The sequence below is a fragment of the Aotus nancymaae genome, unplaced genomic scaffold (genome assembly GCF_030222135.1).
Source record: "Aotus nancymaae isolate 86718 unplaced genomic scaffold, 86718_ANA_hifiasm-v0.15.2.pri h1tg000250l, whole genome shotgun sequence".
Lineage (NCBI taxonomy): Eukaryota > Metazoa > Chordata > Mammalia > Primates > Aotidae > Aotus > Aotus nancymaae.
In genome coordinates this window covers 2,601,943-2,622,318 of record NW_026988665.1, presented here as the reverse complement: position 1 = coordinate 2,622,318, position 20,376 = coordinate 2,601,943, and the positions used below count along the sequence as shown (strand labels likewise).

The window sequence follows — 20,376 nt, the reverse complement described above, 5'->3', positions numbered from 1 at the left end:
GCCAGGGGCGGCGGAGCCAACTGAGGCTGCAGGCCTGACCCAGGCTTTTGTCGCTCTTCTCGTCCACACGCAGGGGACACCTTCTCTGGACAGTTTGTTCTGGGAGAACCTCAAGGACGTGGCGTCATAGAGTACAAAGTCGGCGGGCGTTACGAAGGGGAGGTCTCCCACGGCGTGCGGGAAGGTCTGGCGTTCACGGGAGACGGTGCTGTGGGGGCGGGCGCTTTTGGGGGCTCGGAATCTCCCATCCACTCAGGCTTGGGAACCTCTGATAGGACCTGTCTGACTTCAGAGGGTGGGAAAGGAGGTGGGGAGGGCCCGTGCCCTCTTCTCCCCACCTCACCGTGGCCCATGCCCTGCACACCCCAGTGTGCCCACCGGGTCCTGTGGCACTCGGTGCATCTCCGTTATTTGCTGCCACGGAACTCATGCCCGTGGCTTAGGGGTGAAAACGGCCACTGCTTTAGTAACTGCTCCTGAGCCTGGGCCCCACAGGGAGGGGCTTCTGGTCACATCTCACATGGGGTCACTAAATGGCTACAGTCACAGCAGCTCTGCCAGGCCCGAGGGTCCCCGAGGTCCTCATAGGCCTGGGAAGCCAGCTCCATGTCCAGGCGTCTTGGTCAGCTTGGCTACTTCCTCCATACTCTGCGGGCCCAAGCAAGTCAGGAGGCCAGACTCAAGCCAGGAGGGCACTCTGCCCTGTCCCTCTACCCAACCAAGCCAGGCCCATTGCGGTCCGCAGTCCCCCGGCCAAAAGGCCACCCACACCTGAGCAGGAGTCTAACGCGTAACAGCCCCACCCCAGATGGAGCTTCCTCTTTGTTTTCCAGCGTTTGCCTTATGTTAAAAAGCAGAGGCCAGGCGTGTAATCCCAGTACTTTGGGAGGCCAAGTCAGGAGGCCTGACTTGGGCTTTTGTTCACTTGAGTTCAGGAGTTTGAGACTAACCTGGCCAAAATGGCGAAACCCTGTCTCTACAAAAAATACAAAAATGACCTGGGCATGGTAGCAGTGGCCTGTAGTCCCAGCTACTCGGGAGGCTGAGGCAGGAGAATCACTTGAATCAGGGAGGCGGGAGTTGCAGTGAGCTGAGATCAAACCATTGCGCTCCAGCCTGGTTGACAGAGCGAGACTCCAAAACAAAACAGAAAAACAAAAGAAGCAGAAATACTCAAATGTCTGAATTGTCCAAAGCCTGAAAATCCCGCAGTTTACTGAAGCCCCATCCTCTTGAGCTTTTCCTCGTTCGGGTCAAGCCCCGCCCTCCTCACTGTGAACTTGGTTTCGTGTAAAAACAAACGTCAGGCCCAAACGGAACCTGTCTCCACCCAGAGGACACGGAGGCCATGCAGTCTCTAACGCGGGCAGTCTGCAGGGCCCCTTCAACTGCACCTTTGAGAGCGGGACCCCAGGGCCGCTTTTGCTGCCCTGTGGACTGACAGCCCTTCCCAAAGCACATCTGCCCTTCCCGTTCAGAGCCTCCCCGAGCCGTGCCGGGGCCTCTGTGTAGCTGGGCCTGGAGGGTCCCTTGACCTCCTGGGGGGCCCTGAGCCCCACGCCTCTCCTAGACCCCCTGCTTCCCTCCTGCCCGCCCTCCGAGGAGTGGGGTGCAGATGCCTTCTCTGATGCAGGAGGCACAAAGCCACATGTGTCTTGGTCCCTCCTCCAGGACACGGGTTTCTGGTGGATCGGGATGGACACGAAGCCACGTGTGTCTTGGTCCCTCCTCCAGGACACGGGTTTCTGGTGGATTGGGATGGACACGAAGCCACCTCTGTCTTGGTCCCTTTTCCAGGACACGGGTTTCTGGTGGATCGGGATGGACACAAAGCCAAGTGTGTCTCAGTCCCTCCTCCAGGTCACAGGTTTCTGGTGGATGGGGATGGACACGCAGCCACATGTGTCTCGGTCCCTCCTCCAGGACACAAGTTTTTGGTGGATCGGGATGGACACGAAGCCACGTGTGTCTCGGTCCCTCCTCCAGGACACGGGTTTCTGGTGGATGGGGATGGACATGAAGCCACGTGTGTCTCGGTCCCTTCTCCAGGACACGGGTTTCTGGTGGATCGGGATGGACACGAAGCCACGTGTGTCTCGGTCCCTTCTCCAGGACACGGGTTTCTGGTGGATCGAGATGGACATGAAGCCACGTGTGTCTCGGTCCCTCCTCCAGGACATGGGTTTCTGATGGATCGGGATGGACACAAAGCCAAGTGTGTCTCTCGGTCCCTCCTCCAGGACACGGGTTTTTGGTGGATCGGGATGGACACGAAGCTACATGTGTCTCTCGGTCCCTTCTCCAGGACCCGGGTTTCTGGTGGATTGCAATGGACACGAAGCCACGTGTGTCTCTCGGTCCCTCCTCCAGGACACGGGTTTCTGGTGGATCGCGATGGACAGGTGTACCAGGGCTCCTTCCATGGCAACAAGAGGCACGGGCCGGGGCAGATGCTCTTTAAGTGAGTATGAGTCGCGCAGGCGCTGCCTGGCGAATGGCAGATGCAGAGCAGGTGTGAGGCCACGTGGCCTGGGGACATAGACAGGACTGACTATAGGACACCCCGGGCCTGATCCAGCCCCTGTCTGCCCCCAGCCCCTCCAGGGCCAAGTTGTTTAACTGCATTCTGTGGTTTTGGGTGTCATTCTCCCTATTTATTGAAATTGACCGATTGTGTGTTTAGTAGAGAAAGCGTGACCCCTGCCCCGTTAAAATACCTCCTGAGAAGATCAGGCAGGCGGAAGGGTGGTGCCACAGGAGCCCCTCCAGGTCTGGATGAGGATGGGGGCGCTCTCCGGCCGGCAGAGCCTCCCGCCTTCAGCAAGTGCTAGATGTCTTCAGCTGTGTTGAAATTCCCGAGGCAGAGGCAGAGTCTCCACTGGCTGTGGAGACTGCAGGCCCCTCCTGCTGCCTCTCCCGTGTCATTGCCTGTTTCGAGTGGTGGAAGCCGAGTGCATCCCGAGCGGGCCTGCCGTCTAGGGTGGGGGTGGGCGGATGTGTCCCCACCGCCTGTCATCGGCCTCCAGCTGGCCCTGGCGAAGGAGGAGCTCTCGGGGCCATCTGCTCAGGCCTATTTTTGCTTTGGTCCCTCGGTGCCTGCGGAGCCCGGTGGGAGGAGCTGGTCTGAGTCACCGCGGCCACCTGGCTCCCCATGCTGACAGTGGACTCTGTGCATGTGTCCCCCAGGAACGGTGACAAGTACGACGGCGACTGGGTCCGGGATCAGCGTCAGGGACACGGGGTGCTGCGCTGTGCCGACGGCTCCACCTATGAGGTACCCGGGGGCACACAGCGCCCACTGCCCAGAGGGTACAGGACTCACAGTGGGCAGGGCGTGTGGGGTGTGTAGGGAGCCTCGCCCTGGCAGCTTCTCCACGTGCCAGGCCCTGCTCATCCCTCATCATCCTGTGTGGGAAGAGAAGTTTCCCTCTCCCCTCACAGAGAAAAACAAACAGGAGTGGGTTCGTCTGTGTACCTTGGTGTGCTCGGGGGGTACCAGAGAAGCGGGCAAGCTCACAGGCGGCTCTCGCCTTGGGTTCAGATTCCATCTTCAGCCAAACCAAAGGGAGAAGGGTGTTGGGGACCAGTCATGGGTAAGGCTTGTGACGTGGCTGAGGTGGGGCCTTCTCCACCGACAGGAGCTGTCGCGCCTCGATGATCTGGGGCCTTTCTCCTCCTCGTAGGAAGAGGAGACACTCTTACACGTGGAGTTTCCTTTTGGATGCAAATTTTTCTTACACAAGGGAAACTTCTACTCTGTTTTCAGAGCTTCTCCTGTGTCTGCAGTTTCTCAAAATAATCAGCTCAAAATAGTGCTGATGCCAAAGAGGCAGATTTTGGGGTGGCACATTCTAGTCTGCAACAGACCCTACGAGGCAGGGACTAGGATTGTTCTCTGGGGAGAGGGTCGGTGGCCCTGCGCATGCAGAGAGCAAATTCAGGAGGTTTGGAGGAGAAGGTGCCGGACTTGTGGACAGGTTGGATGTGCGGGCAGGGGCAAGGGAAGAGTCGAGGCTGGCGCCTGGGCTTTTGGCCTGTGTTCAGTGGACAGTGGGACCTGGTTCAGGACGCAGTCAGGAGACAGAACCACACCCATTGCCAGGCACGGTGGCTCACACCTGTCATCCCAGCACTTCGGGAGGCTGAGGTGGGCAGATCACCTGAGGTCAAGAGTTCGAGGACAGCCTCGCCAACATGGTGAAAGCTTGTCTCTACTAAAAATACAGAAATTAGCCAGGCGTGGTGGTGGGCACCTGTAATCCCAGCTACTCAGGAGGCTGAGGCAGGAGAATCACTTGAACCCAGGAGGCGGAGGTTGCAGTGAGCTGAGATCGCACCACTGCACTCCAGCCTGGCAACACAGTGCAACTCCGTCTCAAAATAAATAAATAAATAAGAAGCCACACCTGTCACTCCAATGGGGAAAGTGTAACGAAAGAGTCACTAACAAGGACGAGGCAGCTACCAAAGGGGCAAGAGAAGGGATGGCAGCATCGCAGAGTCAGGAGGGGTCCCGCTGACAGCCCCTTCCGTGGGGCCTGCGGGGGCTGCAGCTGTTGCCCGGGCTGGACTGCAGGCCTGAGCTCCCCTGACTAACAGGAAGGAGCCACACGTGCAAGTCAGCGCGGCGGCCAGGGCCTCGGAGAGGACTCCCTGGGTCCTTCGGGCCTCCGGGCTGCCATTGGTGAGAAATGCAGCGTTGATGGTGTGGGTCGCAGAATTACGATGTCAGCTGAATTCCCACGCTTGCCAGGATTCCCATGTGAACGTTGGAGCCATGGTTGGAGAGAACGGTCCCTGGAACTGGGAGGAACCCAGCACCCTCCTGAGACTCAGACCTCAACAGAGGGTGTGGCTGCCAGCCCAGGTGGGAGAAAGGTTTTCTAGGGTTCCAGGGGCCAGAGCTGCTTCTCAGGAAACTCCCCCTGAGGCACAGGAGACCCTTGCCAGAGACCGGACACTGGGGGGTTTTCTGCAGGCCACTGGCCCCGGCCGTAGGAGTTAAAAGTAGACACACTGCCTCCCACAGTCTTACCTGGTTCTCTTTGACAAAGCCTGGCATTGCACTCGCTGGCAAAGGAGAAACGTTTACAGGGGCCAGCTCCCATCGGAAAAAGTGGGCAAGGAAGGGGGTGCTGGGAGTTGAGAGGTGATGCGTTGGCAGTTGGCATGAGGCCTCATGGGATGGAGGAGATGGGGGTAGGGATGGGAGCCTCGTCCTGGCTGGTGCAGCTGCCCCGCAGCAGGGCCTCAGAGCTGGTCAGATGTGGGGCCCTGGAGGGGTGATCAGGCTCCCCCTCCTCATGCATGTCCACCCTCCCTGCTCTTGAAACAGACCATCCTGCTTGGGTAAAAGTGCCGCCCATGCCCACTCTGGGAGCGTCCTTGCTGGGCCGTGGGAGTCCACGCCAGCATCGCTGCTGCCCCCACTGGCCTGGGCCGGTGCTGCCGGTTCCCACCTGATCCACAGGCAGGAGGTGCTGTAGCCTGGCCAAGGCTCCACCTCTTCTCTCCCAGGGACGTGTGCTCGTCCTGCAGGACCAGGCTTCACGGCGTGCCGGGACAGCCACGACTCCCTTGCCTTCCCTCTCCAGAGTGGCAGTGGGAGAGACGGCCACGGGAGTCTCTGGGCAGAATTCTCTTCTCCCTTCCTAAGGCTGAGCGGGGCCTCGCCTTGCAGGGCTGGGGCGAGGCTGGGGCGGCTCTGGTGCACAGCTCTGGAGCTTGGGCTCGGGGGTGTGGTTTCACTTCCTGGATGCCAGATTCTGCCGTCTGCCTTTCAGTGCATTGGCTCAGTGCAGAGCGTAGGTGAGGAAGCTAAGGCACAGGGACCACGGGCTTCCGCGCCGGGGAGTGGACGCGCAACCCTGGGAGCCCCCGGCCACTCACCAAACCCGCACATTCCCTGAGACTCGGGAGGACCTGGTCAGGGCCCGTCTCACGGCCCAGGGACTCGAGTGCCACCTGCTGCCAGACAGGCTGTCCCCTCCGGCCTGGGCTGGGCAGGGCTAGGCAAGAAGCAGCTCCTGTTCCTCCAGAGGACCACAGATGGCTTTGTCCTCCCCACCCCCACTCCCAGCACAGCTCTGTCTCCAAAAGCTGTTCTGTCCCACGGGTCCCCTGGCTGCCACCCAGACACCAACTCTGGGCTACGCTGCCTGCTGGTCACCATTGGCCTGGGCCGAGAGAGGACGGGGCAAGGGACGGCTCCCTCCTTCCTGGGCTGATGGCAGCAGGGCACTCGGCGCGTCCACCAGGGGGCAGCCCAGCCCCTTCCCGGCACCACACTGGCCCGGCCTCGCTGGAGGGAGGCGGCTCCTCCCTGGGAGCCTGGAGCTTATTCCCAGCCCGCGGTGTGGATGGGCCCTGGGCCTGAGGGCTGGCTGCACACTCCTGAGAACAGGCCGGCTTGGCCCCCCAGCGCTGCTGTGCGGCTCTGTCGCCCCGGGCCTTTCTACTTGGGATGGTTTTTCCTCTTGGTGCTACAGCCTTGAATTCCTCAGAGTTTTGCAGAGGATTCTACAAAGGTCTTGGTGCAAACCCTTTAAGTGACCTACATTCCTTGGGGTTATAACATGACCTCCCTTCCCTCTGCCGTCCAGGCCTGGAGGACTGGATGACCTGGGCGGGCCCTGGGACTGCCGGCCAACCGAGGCCCACACACCCTTACCAGGCAGGCCAGTGGCCTGAGCTCCTTGAGGACACTGCTGTGTGCAGGTGCTCGCCGCCCCCTGTGGTCCCCTGGGCAATGTCCCCAGCAGCAGCAGTCCCCTGGCCGTGTCCACACTGCTGACACCTGCAGGCTCGGGCAGACCGTGGCCAGTGCCTGCAGCCACCGAGCCACCAGCTCCTCCCGTACCTTCTACAGGCATTGCCCCATGCCCAGACCGATGTAGACGCTAAGAACAGAGAAGGGCGCCCGAGGCCAAGAGGACAGGCTGGGCCCCATGCCCTCAGGATCAGGGCCGGGCCTGGGCCGCCTCCCGGGCAGCACCGTGGAGCTGCCAGACTGCACTTCGGAGGCAGGAGGTTTTCACATGGCTGTTTGCGCAAGAAAAAACAACCAGGTCTGTCCCCTGGCCTCCAGTTAATTAGGAGAAGCGAGGCTCTCGGTGCGTGGCGCCCGCAGCCCAGCTGCGCAGCTCTCTGCTCTGCGTCTTAGTGCTGGACCCTCTGGCCACGGTGCCCCTCCACCACCTTCAGCCTGGACAGTAAACGCAGTAGACCCAGGGAGGCAGCAGCGGCTGGAGAGGGGAGTCCGGCCGCACATCCCCAGGCCCGTCCCGAGTGAGGGGACGGCCGTTCCTCGTGATGTCATTCGTCAAATACTTAGCCCGCTTGAAAAAACACTTTGTCAGCCAGGCACAGTGGCTCGCACCTGTAATCTCAGTACTTTGGGAGGCCAAGGTGGGAGTACTGCTTGAGCCCAGGAGTTGAAGACCAGCCTGGGCAACATAGGAAGACTGTCTCTACAGAAGAATTTTTAAAAAGTTAAAAATTAGCCAAGCATGATGGCACACACCTGTGGTCCCAGCTACTCAGGAGGCTGAGGAGGAAGAATCACTTGAACCCTGGAGGCAGATGGTTGCAGTGAGTTGAAATCATGCCACTGCACTCCAGCCTGGGCAACAGAGCAAGAACCTGTCTCAAAAAAATAAACTGAAACACCAACTATTTTGTCATGGTAAAATACATGTAATATAAAAATTACCATCTTAACTACTTTTTATTTTGTAGAGGCGAGGTCTCACCGTTGCCCAGGCTAAGCGTGAACTCCTGGGCTCTCAGGACTTCTGCCTCGGCCCCAGAGGGCTGGGATTTCCCGCGTGTGCCACTGCACGGCCACACCCGTGGTGAGGCACGCAGTTGAGTGGCAGGAGGCACGCACATACCACGGCCACCTCCAGAACCTTGTCATCTTCCTACCCAAAGTCCCCCGCGCTGCCCCGGCAGCCAGCATGCCACTATGTATCTCTGGACTTACTGCTCTAGGGGCCTCCTGTGAGTGGCATCACCCACGGGTGTCCTTTCATGCCTGGCTCGTTGTACCCAGCACGGCGTCCCCTGACGCATCCATGACAGGGCCTGTGCCAACCCCTGCTTCCTTCCTAAGGCTGAGCAGGGCCCCGCCTTGTGGACAGACAACACTGGGGAGGCTTCCTGCGCCTGGGTCCTGTGGGTGATGCTGCCGTGAGTCCGGCTGCACAGAGACCTCTTCAAGTCCCTTTGGGCTGCAGACCCAGAAGTGAGATTGCTGCATCAAGTGCTGACTCTGCTTTTAATTTTTGAGAAGCTGCCATGCCGCTTCCCACCACGGCATCCCCGTCTTACCCTTCCACCCACAGCGCGCACCGCTCAATTCCTCCCCAGCCTCACCAACGCTGCTGGTTTTCTGTAGTTTTTGTAAAAGGTTACCCTAATGCGTATTAGCCCTCTTAACAATAGCCACAATTGAGACGCAGGCCCCATCCGCTGTCGGCTGTGGCCACCACGGCACACCGGGTCTCACTCCTCTCTGCCGCTTCGTGGCAGCTGTGGTCTCCCCCAATCCTGGCCACCAGCTGCCCCCATCCCGGAGCACCTCCCCTCACCGTGTTGGCACTGCCAGGCTTTGTGGAGTGCCCGTGTGCACAGAAGTCTGGACCTTTGGATTTCTTCCCTGGGAGCGTGAGCCGTCGAGCGAGGCCACGAGCCAGGCGCCGGCCCTTCTTGGACACTGAGTTGCCTTTGAGAACTGCCCTGCCGCCCCAGCCACACCCAACCAGCCAGCTGTTCACTTTTCAGAGATCACTTTATATTCTGAGAAGACTAGAAAGTGGTGAGTCCTCCCTTCTCTCGCCCCTGGCCTTCGCCTCTGCCCACCTCGGAGTGTGCCCTCAGCACCTGTTCCATCAGCTCCGATCCTCCCGTCTATAGCAGGAGCAGCTCCAGGACACGTCGGCTGTACCCAAGGCAGCATGAGCTCCAGGCTGGCGAGGCCCTCTGGAGACCTGCTCTCCCTCCCGACAGCAGGTGTGTCTACTGCAAACCGTGCCTCCTGCCTTGCAGCCAGCATCCCTTCATGCAGAGCTTTGTGAAGAACCTTTTTTAAAAATGTGTTCTGGAAAAAAATGCACTCCTGAAAATAAATGTCTTACAGCTTCTTCTGACGAAAAACAAGAACAGCAGATCCCTAAGCAGAGAAGGCTCCTCTTCCACAGCGATGGGAGCCACGTGGCTCAGGCCAGTCCCGGAAGCCACAGAGTCCTGGGCTGCAAGCACCCCTCAGCCATCTCCGTCCCCGGCACCCCTGCTTTATGGCTTGCTGCCTCGACCTCCCAGGACCCGAGGGCTTGGGCAGACCCCACGCATCCTCCAAAACGTCCTCTCTGGGAGCCGGACCGGAATTCGGAGCAGATGGAGTGGACCACGCGTGTGTGCATGTTGGAGCGTCTCCTGCCCGTGTTGGCGGCGCGCCCCTCTGGGCGTCCCTGGCTGCGTCAGCTGCGCCACGGTGTTGGCTGTCTCATACGCCAGCTTTCCCAGAGGCACCGCTGGGCGCCGAGCACCTGCTCACCGCACAGAGCAGGTGCCTCCTTCTGGGCAGCTTCGCCCGCTGCAGTCCCCCAGCCTCCTCTCCTCAGCTGGGCATGTGTGGGAATGCCCACCCAGGGTCTCCACGTTTGGGCCTACTACCCTCGGACCCAGGGGTCACAGTCCAGGGAGCCAGGACCAGTGGGGGAGCCCAGGGGTGCACGTAACACTGAGAACCATGTAAATAACTTGGGGTGCTTGAGCATGGCATTTGGGGAATCTGGCCTGCTTGCCTCCCTTGGACCCTCTGCCACCCTGTGGCAGCGGAGGGGGCTGACTGTCAGGCCGTGGTGGAACCAGTAGGGTCACTAGGGCAGGCCCCATATCCCCTCTGGAGCTCCTCACAGTTCACACCTTAAAGCCTGGGCACTCGAGATGGGACCAGCGAGGTCAAATGCAGGACCTCTGGTCCTCGCTGTCCCTAGGAGGTGATGTGAATGGCCGGGCCTCAGAAACTGGAGGCAGCGGCGCCCAGCCCCTGGGCAGTCGAAGGGCCCAGCCAGGAGGATCCGGCAGGTTCCTCCCCCGTGACATGGCCTGAGGGGGCTGGGCAGCTGGTCCGGGAGCCCTTACCTGGTGCACTAGGCCGTGAACCTCAGCGAGGCCCCGCCTGCTGCAGGCCTCAGGTTTGGCAATGGTTGGGGTTACTTTCTCCAGACCACAAACCCTCGAGGCTGACACTGGGGAAAGCTGGACCCCCGCTCTTCACCCCCACATCTAGGGGGTGTTGAACCCCAAGGAGCACCAGACCCAGGACCCCCAGGAGGGCTGGAGGCAGGAAGTGCCTGATAGTGCCAGGGGAGGGTGGGCGCCTGACCGGGGCCTGAAAACAGAGGGAGTCACTTCCAATAAAAGCACAGAAAGGAAACAAGACGAATGAAGGGACCAGAAGTGCCTAAAACAGCGCGAGTGTATGGACCAGAAGTGCCTAAAACAGCACAAGTGAACGGACCAGAAGTGCCTAAAACAGCACGAATGAAGGTACAAGAAGTGCCTAAAACCACGCATGAAGGGACCGGAAGTGCCTAAAACAGCACGTGAAGGGACCGGAAGTGCCTAAAACCGCACGAGTGAAGGGACCGGAAGTGCCTAAAACAGCACGAGTGAAGGGACCGGAAGTGCCTAAAACAGCACGAGTGAACGGACCGGAAGTGCCTGAAACAACACCGCGTGAACGGACCGGAAGTGCCTGAAACCACTCGTGAACGGACCGGAAGTGCCTGAAAACTGAAACAGCACGCGTGAATGGACCGGAAGTGCCTGAAACAGCACGAATGAACGGACCAGAAGTGCCCCCCGGGGTGAGAATCGAGCACTCAACCTCTTCCACCTCAGGCTTTGCAGTCAGCCAGCACCCGCTCAGCCCACGAAGCTCTTAACTGTCAAAGGAGGTGTGAGCCTTCGGCCAAGTGGTGCTGGGGGCTGGGGAGAGCCAAGCACTGCCCAGGGCCTCCTGAGTGCTCTGCCACCCCCGGCGGAGCAGGGCAGGGAAGGGAGGGCGCTCACAGAAGACACCCTCATGGTCCTGGGGTCACCATTGTGATGGCGGGACGTATGTGCGTCAGCTTCACCTGCGTGACCGCGTCCTGACTTTGAAACCGCTGTTTGCCTCTGTCTTTCTTTTGGGTGTGGACCTGGACCCCAAGTGGCCCTTCCCCAAAGACCATGTCACCATCACCACCGCACACCTGTGCTCACCTGGGTGCCAGGCAGTGCCCGGCAGGGAGGAGGATGCAGAGCAGGCGTGGCATGCCCACTCCTCAGCACCAGCCTCTCTGCAACTGAGGCCCTGCGCATGGCTCTCCACACTGGGCATTGGCCTGGACTGTGCCTGGGTGTTCCCCAAGGCCTGGGCGGGAGGCAGCTACTCCAGGACTCTCGGCGTCCCAGTCTGTGCCATCAGCGGGAGCATCAGGAGCCTCCCCTATACCCTATTTAATACCCTCCTGCTTGTTCCTGCTTGGATGCATGCCACAGAAACAGCTGAATTGTCAAAGGTGTGATTGACACGAATTAATCAAGACCATGCTATTGGACCTGTTGCATTGAGCACTCAAATGTGCTTGGACTGACCAAGTGCTGCATCGAAGCTTGCCTGGCACTGCTGCGCAGGCTCAGCCTCCCATCTGGACACCAGCAGTGGGTGCCGAAGATGCCAAGCCCTGACCTGCTTGCTGCGTACCTGGGGAGGGGGATGCCAGCCAGGCTTGTACCACATATGTTAGCTGCAGCCCCACACCAACCATGGCTGAAGTGACTCACCCCAAAGGCGGGCTCTGCACCTCTGCGTTTCTCATGCCCTGAGTGTGTCTGGCTTCCCCTGCTCAGTCATGACCTCACTGGGTACTCACCCTGGGCAACACATGGCAACTGGTGTCACCCGGCCCCGCAGCTCCATTTTCCTCCTCCTGAAAGCCCAGGGCGCCTTCCAGAGGCCAAGCAGGTGGGACGGGGCAGAGATGAGCCATCGCTATTCTCATTACTGACAGTGATGCAGACGCCCTGAAGAGCCCTCAGCTGCGCGCTGACTCACGCTCTCGCCGTCCAGCGTGAGCAAGATGAGGGGCAGAATGAGAACAACGGTCCCAGGAAGGGACTCTCAAGAAGTGCCAGTCACATGCAGTGGACGCTGGCTCAGTTTGATGGGAATGTCTGGAGTCACAGGACAGAGAACCGAGGGGGCAAGGCTGAGGGGAGGTGCCATGTGCATGCAAGGGCACCCTCGGCTCCAAGCAGGGCATGGCCCCCAGGCAGGCCGTGAGGCAGCGATCGGGGCAGCCCTTGGACTCTGCGCCAGTCCTTGGTATCTGAACCCCAGAACTGCTCTCACCTGACCCCCGTGTGCGGTCGGCCCTGGGGCCCCCACTGACTGTCATTGCCAGTGTGGGTGGCCCTCTCCCAGCACCCAGGGTGGCACAGTGAACCGGGATATGATCTTCAGGGCAACTGTCTGGGCCAACGGGCCAACATCAGTGGCGCGCTCAGCTCAGAACAGGGCAGGAATGCAGCCAGGTGGGTGCTGGCTGGGATCTTGGGGTCTGCGTGCTGGAGGGACAAGAGCCTCAGGACAAGGTCCCTGCCCAGACAGCAGCCGGTCCTCTGCCCACCTGGCACCCCCAGCTGGCTGCTCGGCCTCTCCTGAAGCTGAGAGCTGTGTTTTTGCTGCCGCCAGGCACCCACTCGGGCTAAGGCTACCAGTTGACTTGGAGTCCCCTGCCTGGAGGCGTGAGCCGTGCTCCAGGCCAGCGGCTGCCAGCCGCCCTGCCCTGCCCCGCCCACCACTGGTGGCCTGGACCTGGAGGCTCCTTTTTAGCCCATCTGCAAATGCAACTCACTAGCCCTGCCCCACACACACACACACACACACACAGCTCCTCTTGCACCATGGCTTTCCCTAGCCTTTGGGAGCAATCCATTCATTACCTTTGGGGCTGTGGCCTTCAGGGCTGTCTGCAGAGGCCCTGTCTCCCTGCGGCCAGAGAGAGTGCCGGCACCATCCCCTTCTCCCTGATCTGCCTGCCTCCTCAGCCCTGGCCCTAGACCCTCGCTGGTGTCCCGCCTCTCTTCCACGCATCCCAGGTCCGTCCCAGGATCCGTAGAGAGACCCCGGAAGGCACGTGCTGCGCACTGCAGACCTGCCACAGCTGCCTTGGGGCTCCCCTGGAAAAGGCACCCTGGTAGGGCTGGGCAGGGAAGCAGGAGCCCAATTACCTTCTGCTGAAGACTGAATAGAAGCAAAACATGCCTTTGGTTAATTTTTCTGCTAATGGAAGTAATTCAGAGTCAAATGAAACACCACTTCTTCAAATTTTCCATGAACGTAATCACCATGCTTTTCCCATGATTCTCCCAGGCTTTGTTGTATGACTTGGAAACCAGGCTTGTTATGCAGGAGGCAGAGCTGGGGTGTGCAGTGAACAGGCAAGCACACAGGCATGATTTTTCAAACTGTGTGTTTTAATTGGCCCCTTCATGTATAAATGAACAGTGTGACGGACAATCAGGGCACCTTAATCCCAACGCCACAGTCGAGCGCTTTGCAGGTTCAGGCCTCCTTTATGATACATGGCACAAACGCAATATCTTTGTGTTAAAAGGATTTTTGTGCTAAAATGTGCCCGTTCAAGTTTTTGTTTGCATTTTATATACTGTGCCATTGTTCCCATACCTCCTGGCATCGTTAAAATTCAAAGGGGAGTATATTTTGCAAAGCAAATTGGATCACATTCTAATGAAACATAGTTTCTCACCACCAAGGGACAGGCTGCAAGGACCCTCGAGACAATGTGGTTTTCTAGCAGCCTTTGGTCCTGGGGCTCCGAGGTAGCCCCAGGGAGCCGCAGTGCCTTGCAGGGACCCACTCAAGCCCCTTGGGAGCCACCAGCCTGAGCCTCACCTTTCTCTCTACAGGGGCAGTGGCACAGCGACGTCTTCAGTGGACTGGGCAGCATGGCCCACTGCTCAGGGCTCACCTATTCTGGGCTGTGGATCAATGGCCACCCAGCAGGTAGGTGTAGCTGGCTTCCCGTGGGTACTGTGAGGTCCACTGTGGGGTGGGCCCGGCCACAGGACAGTCACATGGGAGACACCCAGAGCACACGGGGGAGGAATGTGGCAAAGTGGAATCTAAAACCTCACCCCCTTCTTAAAAAACATGGTCTAACCCGACCTCAGAAGTCGTCCTGCTGCCAGTGGGGCCTCCCAGACTTGAGGCCTGAGTGTCTAGGGGTGTCAGGTCATGGTTGTGCTATACCCCAACTGACCTCTGTCCAGTTTCCCTGAGGCTTCTGCATGGTGATGCGACCTCTGGGGGGGCTCAGGCTCACAGAAGGACCACCCAGTGGGGCCACCTCTGAGGTGGCCTCCGTGAGCCACCTTCCCTCTTCAGGTGGTGTCCTGGTGGACTGGTGGCCTCAGAGTGGCCGCTCCATGGATGCCAGAATGAGGCTGATACCCGAGGGGTCAGTCTGATCAGAGACACAACGCTTGTCCAAACCGTGGAACCAAATTGGTGACACAGGTGCAGATGATGCCAGCACTGACTCAGGGTCTGCACCGGGAGCATATGAAAGGTCTGAGCCTAGGAGACCCACAAACCTCCTCAGATCCACACACACCTCTTCAGACAGCTCCACACGCACCTCCTCAGACACCACCACACGCGTCTCCTCAGACAGCTCCACTCTCACCTCCTCAGACACCTCCACACGCGCCTCCTCAGACAGCTCCACACTCACCTCCTCAGACAGTGCCACACACACCTCCTCAGACAGCTCCACATGCGCCTCCTCAGACACCTCCACACACACCTCAGACAGCTCCACATGCACCTCCTCAGACAGACGCACACACACAGACAGCTCTAAACACACCTCCGCAGACAGCTCCACACTCACCTCCTCAGACAGTGCCACACACACCTCCTCAGACAGTGCCACACACCCCTCCTCAGACAGCTCCACACGCGCCTCCTCAGACACCACCACACACACCTCAGACAGCTCCACACGCACCTCCTCAGACAGACCCACACACACAGACAGCTCTAAACACACCTCCTCAGACAGCTCCACACTCACCTCCTCAGAGAGCTCCACACTCACCTCCTCAGACAGTGCCACACACACCTCCTCAGACAGCTCCACACGCGGCTCCTCAGACAGCTCCACACGCGGCTCCTCAGACAGCTCCACACGCGCCTCCTCAGACAACTCCACACGCGCCTCCTCAGACAGCTCCACACGCCCCTCCTCAGACAGCTCCACACTCGCCTCCTCAGACAGCTCCACACGCGCCTCCTCAGACAGCTCCACACGCCCCTCCTCACACAGCTCCACACGCGCCTCCTCAGACAGCTCCACACTCGCCTCCTCAGACAGTGCCACACACACCTCCTCAGACAGTGCCACACACACCTCCTCAGACAGCTCCACACGCGCCTCCTCAGACAGCTCCACACTCACCTCCTCAGACAGTGCCACACACACCTCCTCAGACAGTGCCACACACACCTCCTCAGACAGCTCCACACGCGGCTCCTCAGAAAACTCCACACGCGCCTCCTCAGACAGCTCCACACGCGCCTCCTCAGACACCTCCACACGCGGCTCCTCAGACAGCTCCACACGCGGCTCCTCAGACACCTCCACACGCACCTCCTCAGACAGCGCCACACGCGCCTCCTCAGACAGCGCCACACGCGCCTCCTCAGACAGCTCCACACGCGCCTCCTGAGACACCTCCACACGCGCCTCCTCAGACACCTCCACACGCGCCTCCTCAGACAGCGCCACACGCGCCTCCTCAGACAGCGCCACACGCGCCTCCTCAGACAGCTCCACACGCCCCTCCTCAGACAGCTCCACACGCGCCCCCTCAGACCGCTCCACACGCGCCCCCTCAGACAGCTCCACACGCGACTCCTCAGACAGCGCCACACGCGCCTCCTCAGACAGCGCCACACGCGCCTCCTCAGACAGCGCCACACGCGGCTCCTCAGACAGCTCCACACACGCCTCCTCAGACAGCTCCACACGCGGCTCCTCAGACAGCGCCACACGCCCCTCCTCAGACACCTCCACACGCGCCTCCTCAGACAGCGCCACACGCGCCTCCTCAGACAGCGCCACACGCGCCTCCTCAGACAGCGCCACACGCCCCTCCTCAGACAGCTCCACACGCCCCTCCTCAGACACCTCCACACGCGGCTCCTCAGACAGCTCCACACGCGCCCCCTCAGACAGCGCCACACGCGCGCCCTCAGACAGCGCCACACGCCCCTCCTCTGACAGCTCCACACGCGCCTCCTCAGACACCTCCACACGCGCCTCCTCAGACACCTCCACACGCGCCCCCTCAGACAGCGCCACACGCGCGCCCTCAGACAGCTCCACACGCCCCTCCTCAGACAGCTCCACACGCCCCTCCTCAGACACCTCCACACGCGGCTCCTCAGACAGCTCCACACGCGGCTCCTCAGACAGCTCCACACGCGGCTCCTCAAGACAGCTCCACACGCGGCTCCTCAGACAGCTCCACACGCGGCTCCTCAGACAGCTCCACACGCGCCTCCTCAGACAGCTCCACACGCCCCTCCTCAGACAGCTCCACACGCGCCTCCTCAGACAGCTCCACACGCGGCTCCTCAAGACAGCTCCACACGCGGCTCCTCAGACAGCTCCACACGCGGCTCCTCAGACAGCTCCACACGCCCCTCCTCAGACAGCTCCACACGCGCCTCCTCAGACAGCTCCACACGCGGCTCCTCAAGACAGCTCCACACGCGGCTCCTCAGACAGCTCCACACGCGCCTCCTCAGACACCTCCACACGCGCCCCCTCAGACAGCTCCACACGCGCCCCCTCAGACAGCTCCACACGCGCCCCCTCAGACAGCGCCACACGCCCCTCCTCAGACAGCGCCACACGCGGCTCCTCAGACAGCTCCACACGCCCCTCCTCAGACAGCGCCACACGCGCCCCCTCAGACAGCGCCACACGCGACCCCTCAGACAGCTCCACACGCGCCCCCTCAGACAGCGCCACACGCGCCCCCTCAGACAGCGCCACACGCGCCCCCTCAGACAGCTCCACACGCGCCCCCTCAGACAGCGCCACACGCGACCCCTCAGACAGCGCCACACGCGCCCCCTCAGACAGCGCCAACGCGCCCCCTCAGACAGCGCCACACGCGCCCCCTCAGAAAGCGCCACACGCGCCCCCTCAGACAGCTCCACACGCGCCCCCTCAGACAGCGCCACACGCGCCCCCTCAGACAGCGCCACACGCGCCCCCTCAGACAGCTCCACACGCGCCCCCTCAGACAGCGCCACACGCGCCCCCTCAGACAGCGCCACACGCGCCCCCTCAGACACCTCCACACGCGCCCCCTCAGACAGCTCCACACGCGGCTCCTCAAGACAGCTCCACACGCGGCTCCTCAGACAGCTCCACACGCGGCTCCTCAGACAGCTCCACACGCGCCTCCTCAGACAGCTCCACACGCCCCTCCTCAGACAGCTCCACACGCGCCTCCTCAGACAGCTCCACACGCGGCTCCTCAAGACAGCTCCACACGCGGCTCCTCAGACAGCTCCACACGCGGCTCCTCAGACACCTCCACACGCGCCCCCTCAGACAGCTCCACACGCGCCCCCTCAGACCGCTCCACACGCGCCCCCTCAGACCGCTCCACACGCGCCCCCTCAGACCGCTCCACACGCGCCTCCTCAGACCGCTCCACACGCGCCCCCTCAGACCGCTCCACACGCGCCTCCTCAGACAGCTCCACACGCGGCTCCTCAAGACAGCTCCACACGCGCCTCCTCAGACAGCTCCACACGCGGCTCCTCAAGACAGCTCCACACGCGGCTCCTCAGACAGCTCCACACGCGGCTCCTCAGACACCTCCACACGCGCCCCCTCAGACAGCTCCACACGCGCCCCCTCAGACCGCTCCACACGCGCCCCCTCAGACCGCTCCACACGCGCCCCCTCAGACCGCTCCACACGCGCCTCCTCAGACAGCTCCACACGCGCCTCCTCAGACAGCTCCACACGCGCCTCCTCAGACAGCTCCACACGCGGCTCCTCAAGACAGCTCCACACGCGGCTCCTCAGACAGCTCCACACGCGGCTCCTCAGACACCTCCACACGCGCCCCCTCAGACAGCTCCACACGCGCCCCCTCAGACCGCTCCACACGCGCCCCCTCAGACCGCTCCACACGCGCCCCCTCAGACCGCTCCACACGCGCCTCCTCAGACAGCTCCACACGCGGCTCCTCAAGACAGCTCCACACGCCCCTCCTCAGACAGCTCCACACGCGCCTCCTCAGACACCTCCACACGCGCCCCCTCAGACAGTGCCACACGCGCCCCCTCAGACAGCTCCACACGCGCCCCCTCAGACCGCTCCACACGCGCCCCCTCAGACCGCTCCACACGCGCCCCCTCAGACCGCGCCACACGCCCCTCCTCAGACAGCGCCACACGCGCCCCCTCAGACCGCTCCACACGCGCCCCCTCAGACCGCGCCACACGCCCCTCCTCAGACAGCGCCACACGCGCCCCCTCAGACAGCGCCACACGCGCCCCCTCAGACAGCTCCACACGCGCCCCCTCAGACAGCGCCACACGCGCCCCCTCAGACAGCTCCACAGCGCCCCCTCAGACCGCGCCACACGCCCCTCCTCAGACAGCGCCACACGCGCCCCCTCAGACAGCGCCACACGCGCCCCCTCAGACAGCGCCACACGCGCCCCCTCAGACCGCTCCACACGCGCCCCCTCAGACCGCGCCACACGCCCCTCCTCAGACAGCGCCACACGCGCCCCCTCAGACAGCGCCACACGCGCCCCCTCAGACAGCGCCACACGCGCCCCCTCAGACAGCGCCACACGCGCCCCCTCAGACAGCTCCACAGCGCCCCCTCAGACAGCTCCACACGCGCCCCCTCAGACACCTCCACACGCGCCCCCTCAGACACCTCCACACGCGCCCCCTCAGACACCTCCACACGCGCCCCCTCAGACACCTCCACACGCGGCTCCTCAGACAGCTCCACACGCGCCTCCTCAGACACCTCCACACGCGCCTCCTCAGACACCTCCACACGCGCCTCCTCAGACAGCTCCACACGCGGCTCCTCAAGACAGCTCCACACGCGGCTCCTCAGACAGCTCCACACGCGCCTCCTCAGACAGCTCCACACGCGCCCCCTCAGACAGCGCCACACGCCCCTCCTCAGACACCTCCACACGCCCCTCCTCAGACCCCTCCACACGCCCCTCCTCAGACCGCTCCACACGCGCCCCCTCAGACCGCTCCACACGCGCCCCCTCAGACCGCTCCACACGCGCCCCCTCAGACCGCTCCACACGCGCCCCCTCAGACCGCTCCACACGCGCCCCCTCAGACCGCTCCACACGCGCCCCCTCAGACCGCTCCACACGCGCCCCCTCAGACCGCTCCACACGCGCCCCCTCAGACCGCTCCACACGCGCCCCCTCAGACCGCTCCACACGCGCCCCCTCAGACCGCTCCACACGCGCCCCCTCAGACCGCTCCACACGCGCCCCCTCAGACAGCGCCACACGCGCCCCCTCAGACAGCGCCACACGCGCCCCCTCAGACAGCGCCACACGCGCCCCCTCAGACAGCTCCACACGCGCCCCCTCAGACACCTCCACACGCGCCCCCTCAGACAGCGCCACACGCGCCCCCTCAGACAGCGCCACACGCGCCCCCTCAGACAGCGCCACACGCGCCTCCTCAGACACCTCCACACGCGCCCCCTCAGACACCTCCACACGCGCCCCCTCAGACAGCGCCACACGCCCCTCCTCAGACCGCGCCACACGCGCCCCCTCAGACCGCGCCACACGCGCCCCCTCAGACCGCTCCACACGCGCCCCCTCAGACAGCTCCACACGCGCCCCCTCAGACCGCTCCACACGCGCCCCCTCAGACCGCTCCACACGCGCCCCCTCAGACAGCTCCACACGCGCCCCCTCAGACCGCTCCACACGCGCCCCCTCAGACCGCTCCACACGCGCCTCCTCAGACAGCGCCACACGCGCCTCCTCAGACACCTCCACACGCGGCTCCTCAGACAGCTCCACACGCGCCCCCTCAGACAGCTCCACACGCGCCCCCTCAGACAGCTCCACACGCGCCCCCTCAGACAGCTCCACACGCGCCTCCTCAGACAGCTCCACACGCGCCCCCTCAGACCGCTCCACACGCGCCCCCTCAGACCGCTCCACACGCGCCCCCTCAGACAGCGCCACACGCGCCCCCTCAGA

At 62.2% G+C, this 20,376-nt stretch overlaps 1 protein-coding gene across 1 annotated transcript in view; it reads left to right on the top strand.

Annotated features, from left to right (window-relative positions):
- Positions 1 to 20,376, top strand: part of MORN1 (MORN repeat containing 1) — a 42,983-nt gene that overhangs the window by 4,396 nt on the left and 18,211 nt on the right. Inside the window, exons 4-7 of the mRNA XM_064371951.1 lie at positions 74 to 184; positions 2,371 to 2,461; positions 3,187 to 3,274; positions 13,984 to 14,080. Of these exons, the coding sequence (XP_064228021.1) occupies positions 74 to 184; positions 2,371 to 2,461; positions 3,187 to 3,274; positions 13,984 to 14,080 (387 nt within the window). The remainder of the gene's footprint in view (positions 1 to 73; positions 185 to 2,370; positions 2,462 to 3,186; positions 3,275 to 13,983; positions 14,081 to 20,376) is intronic.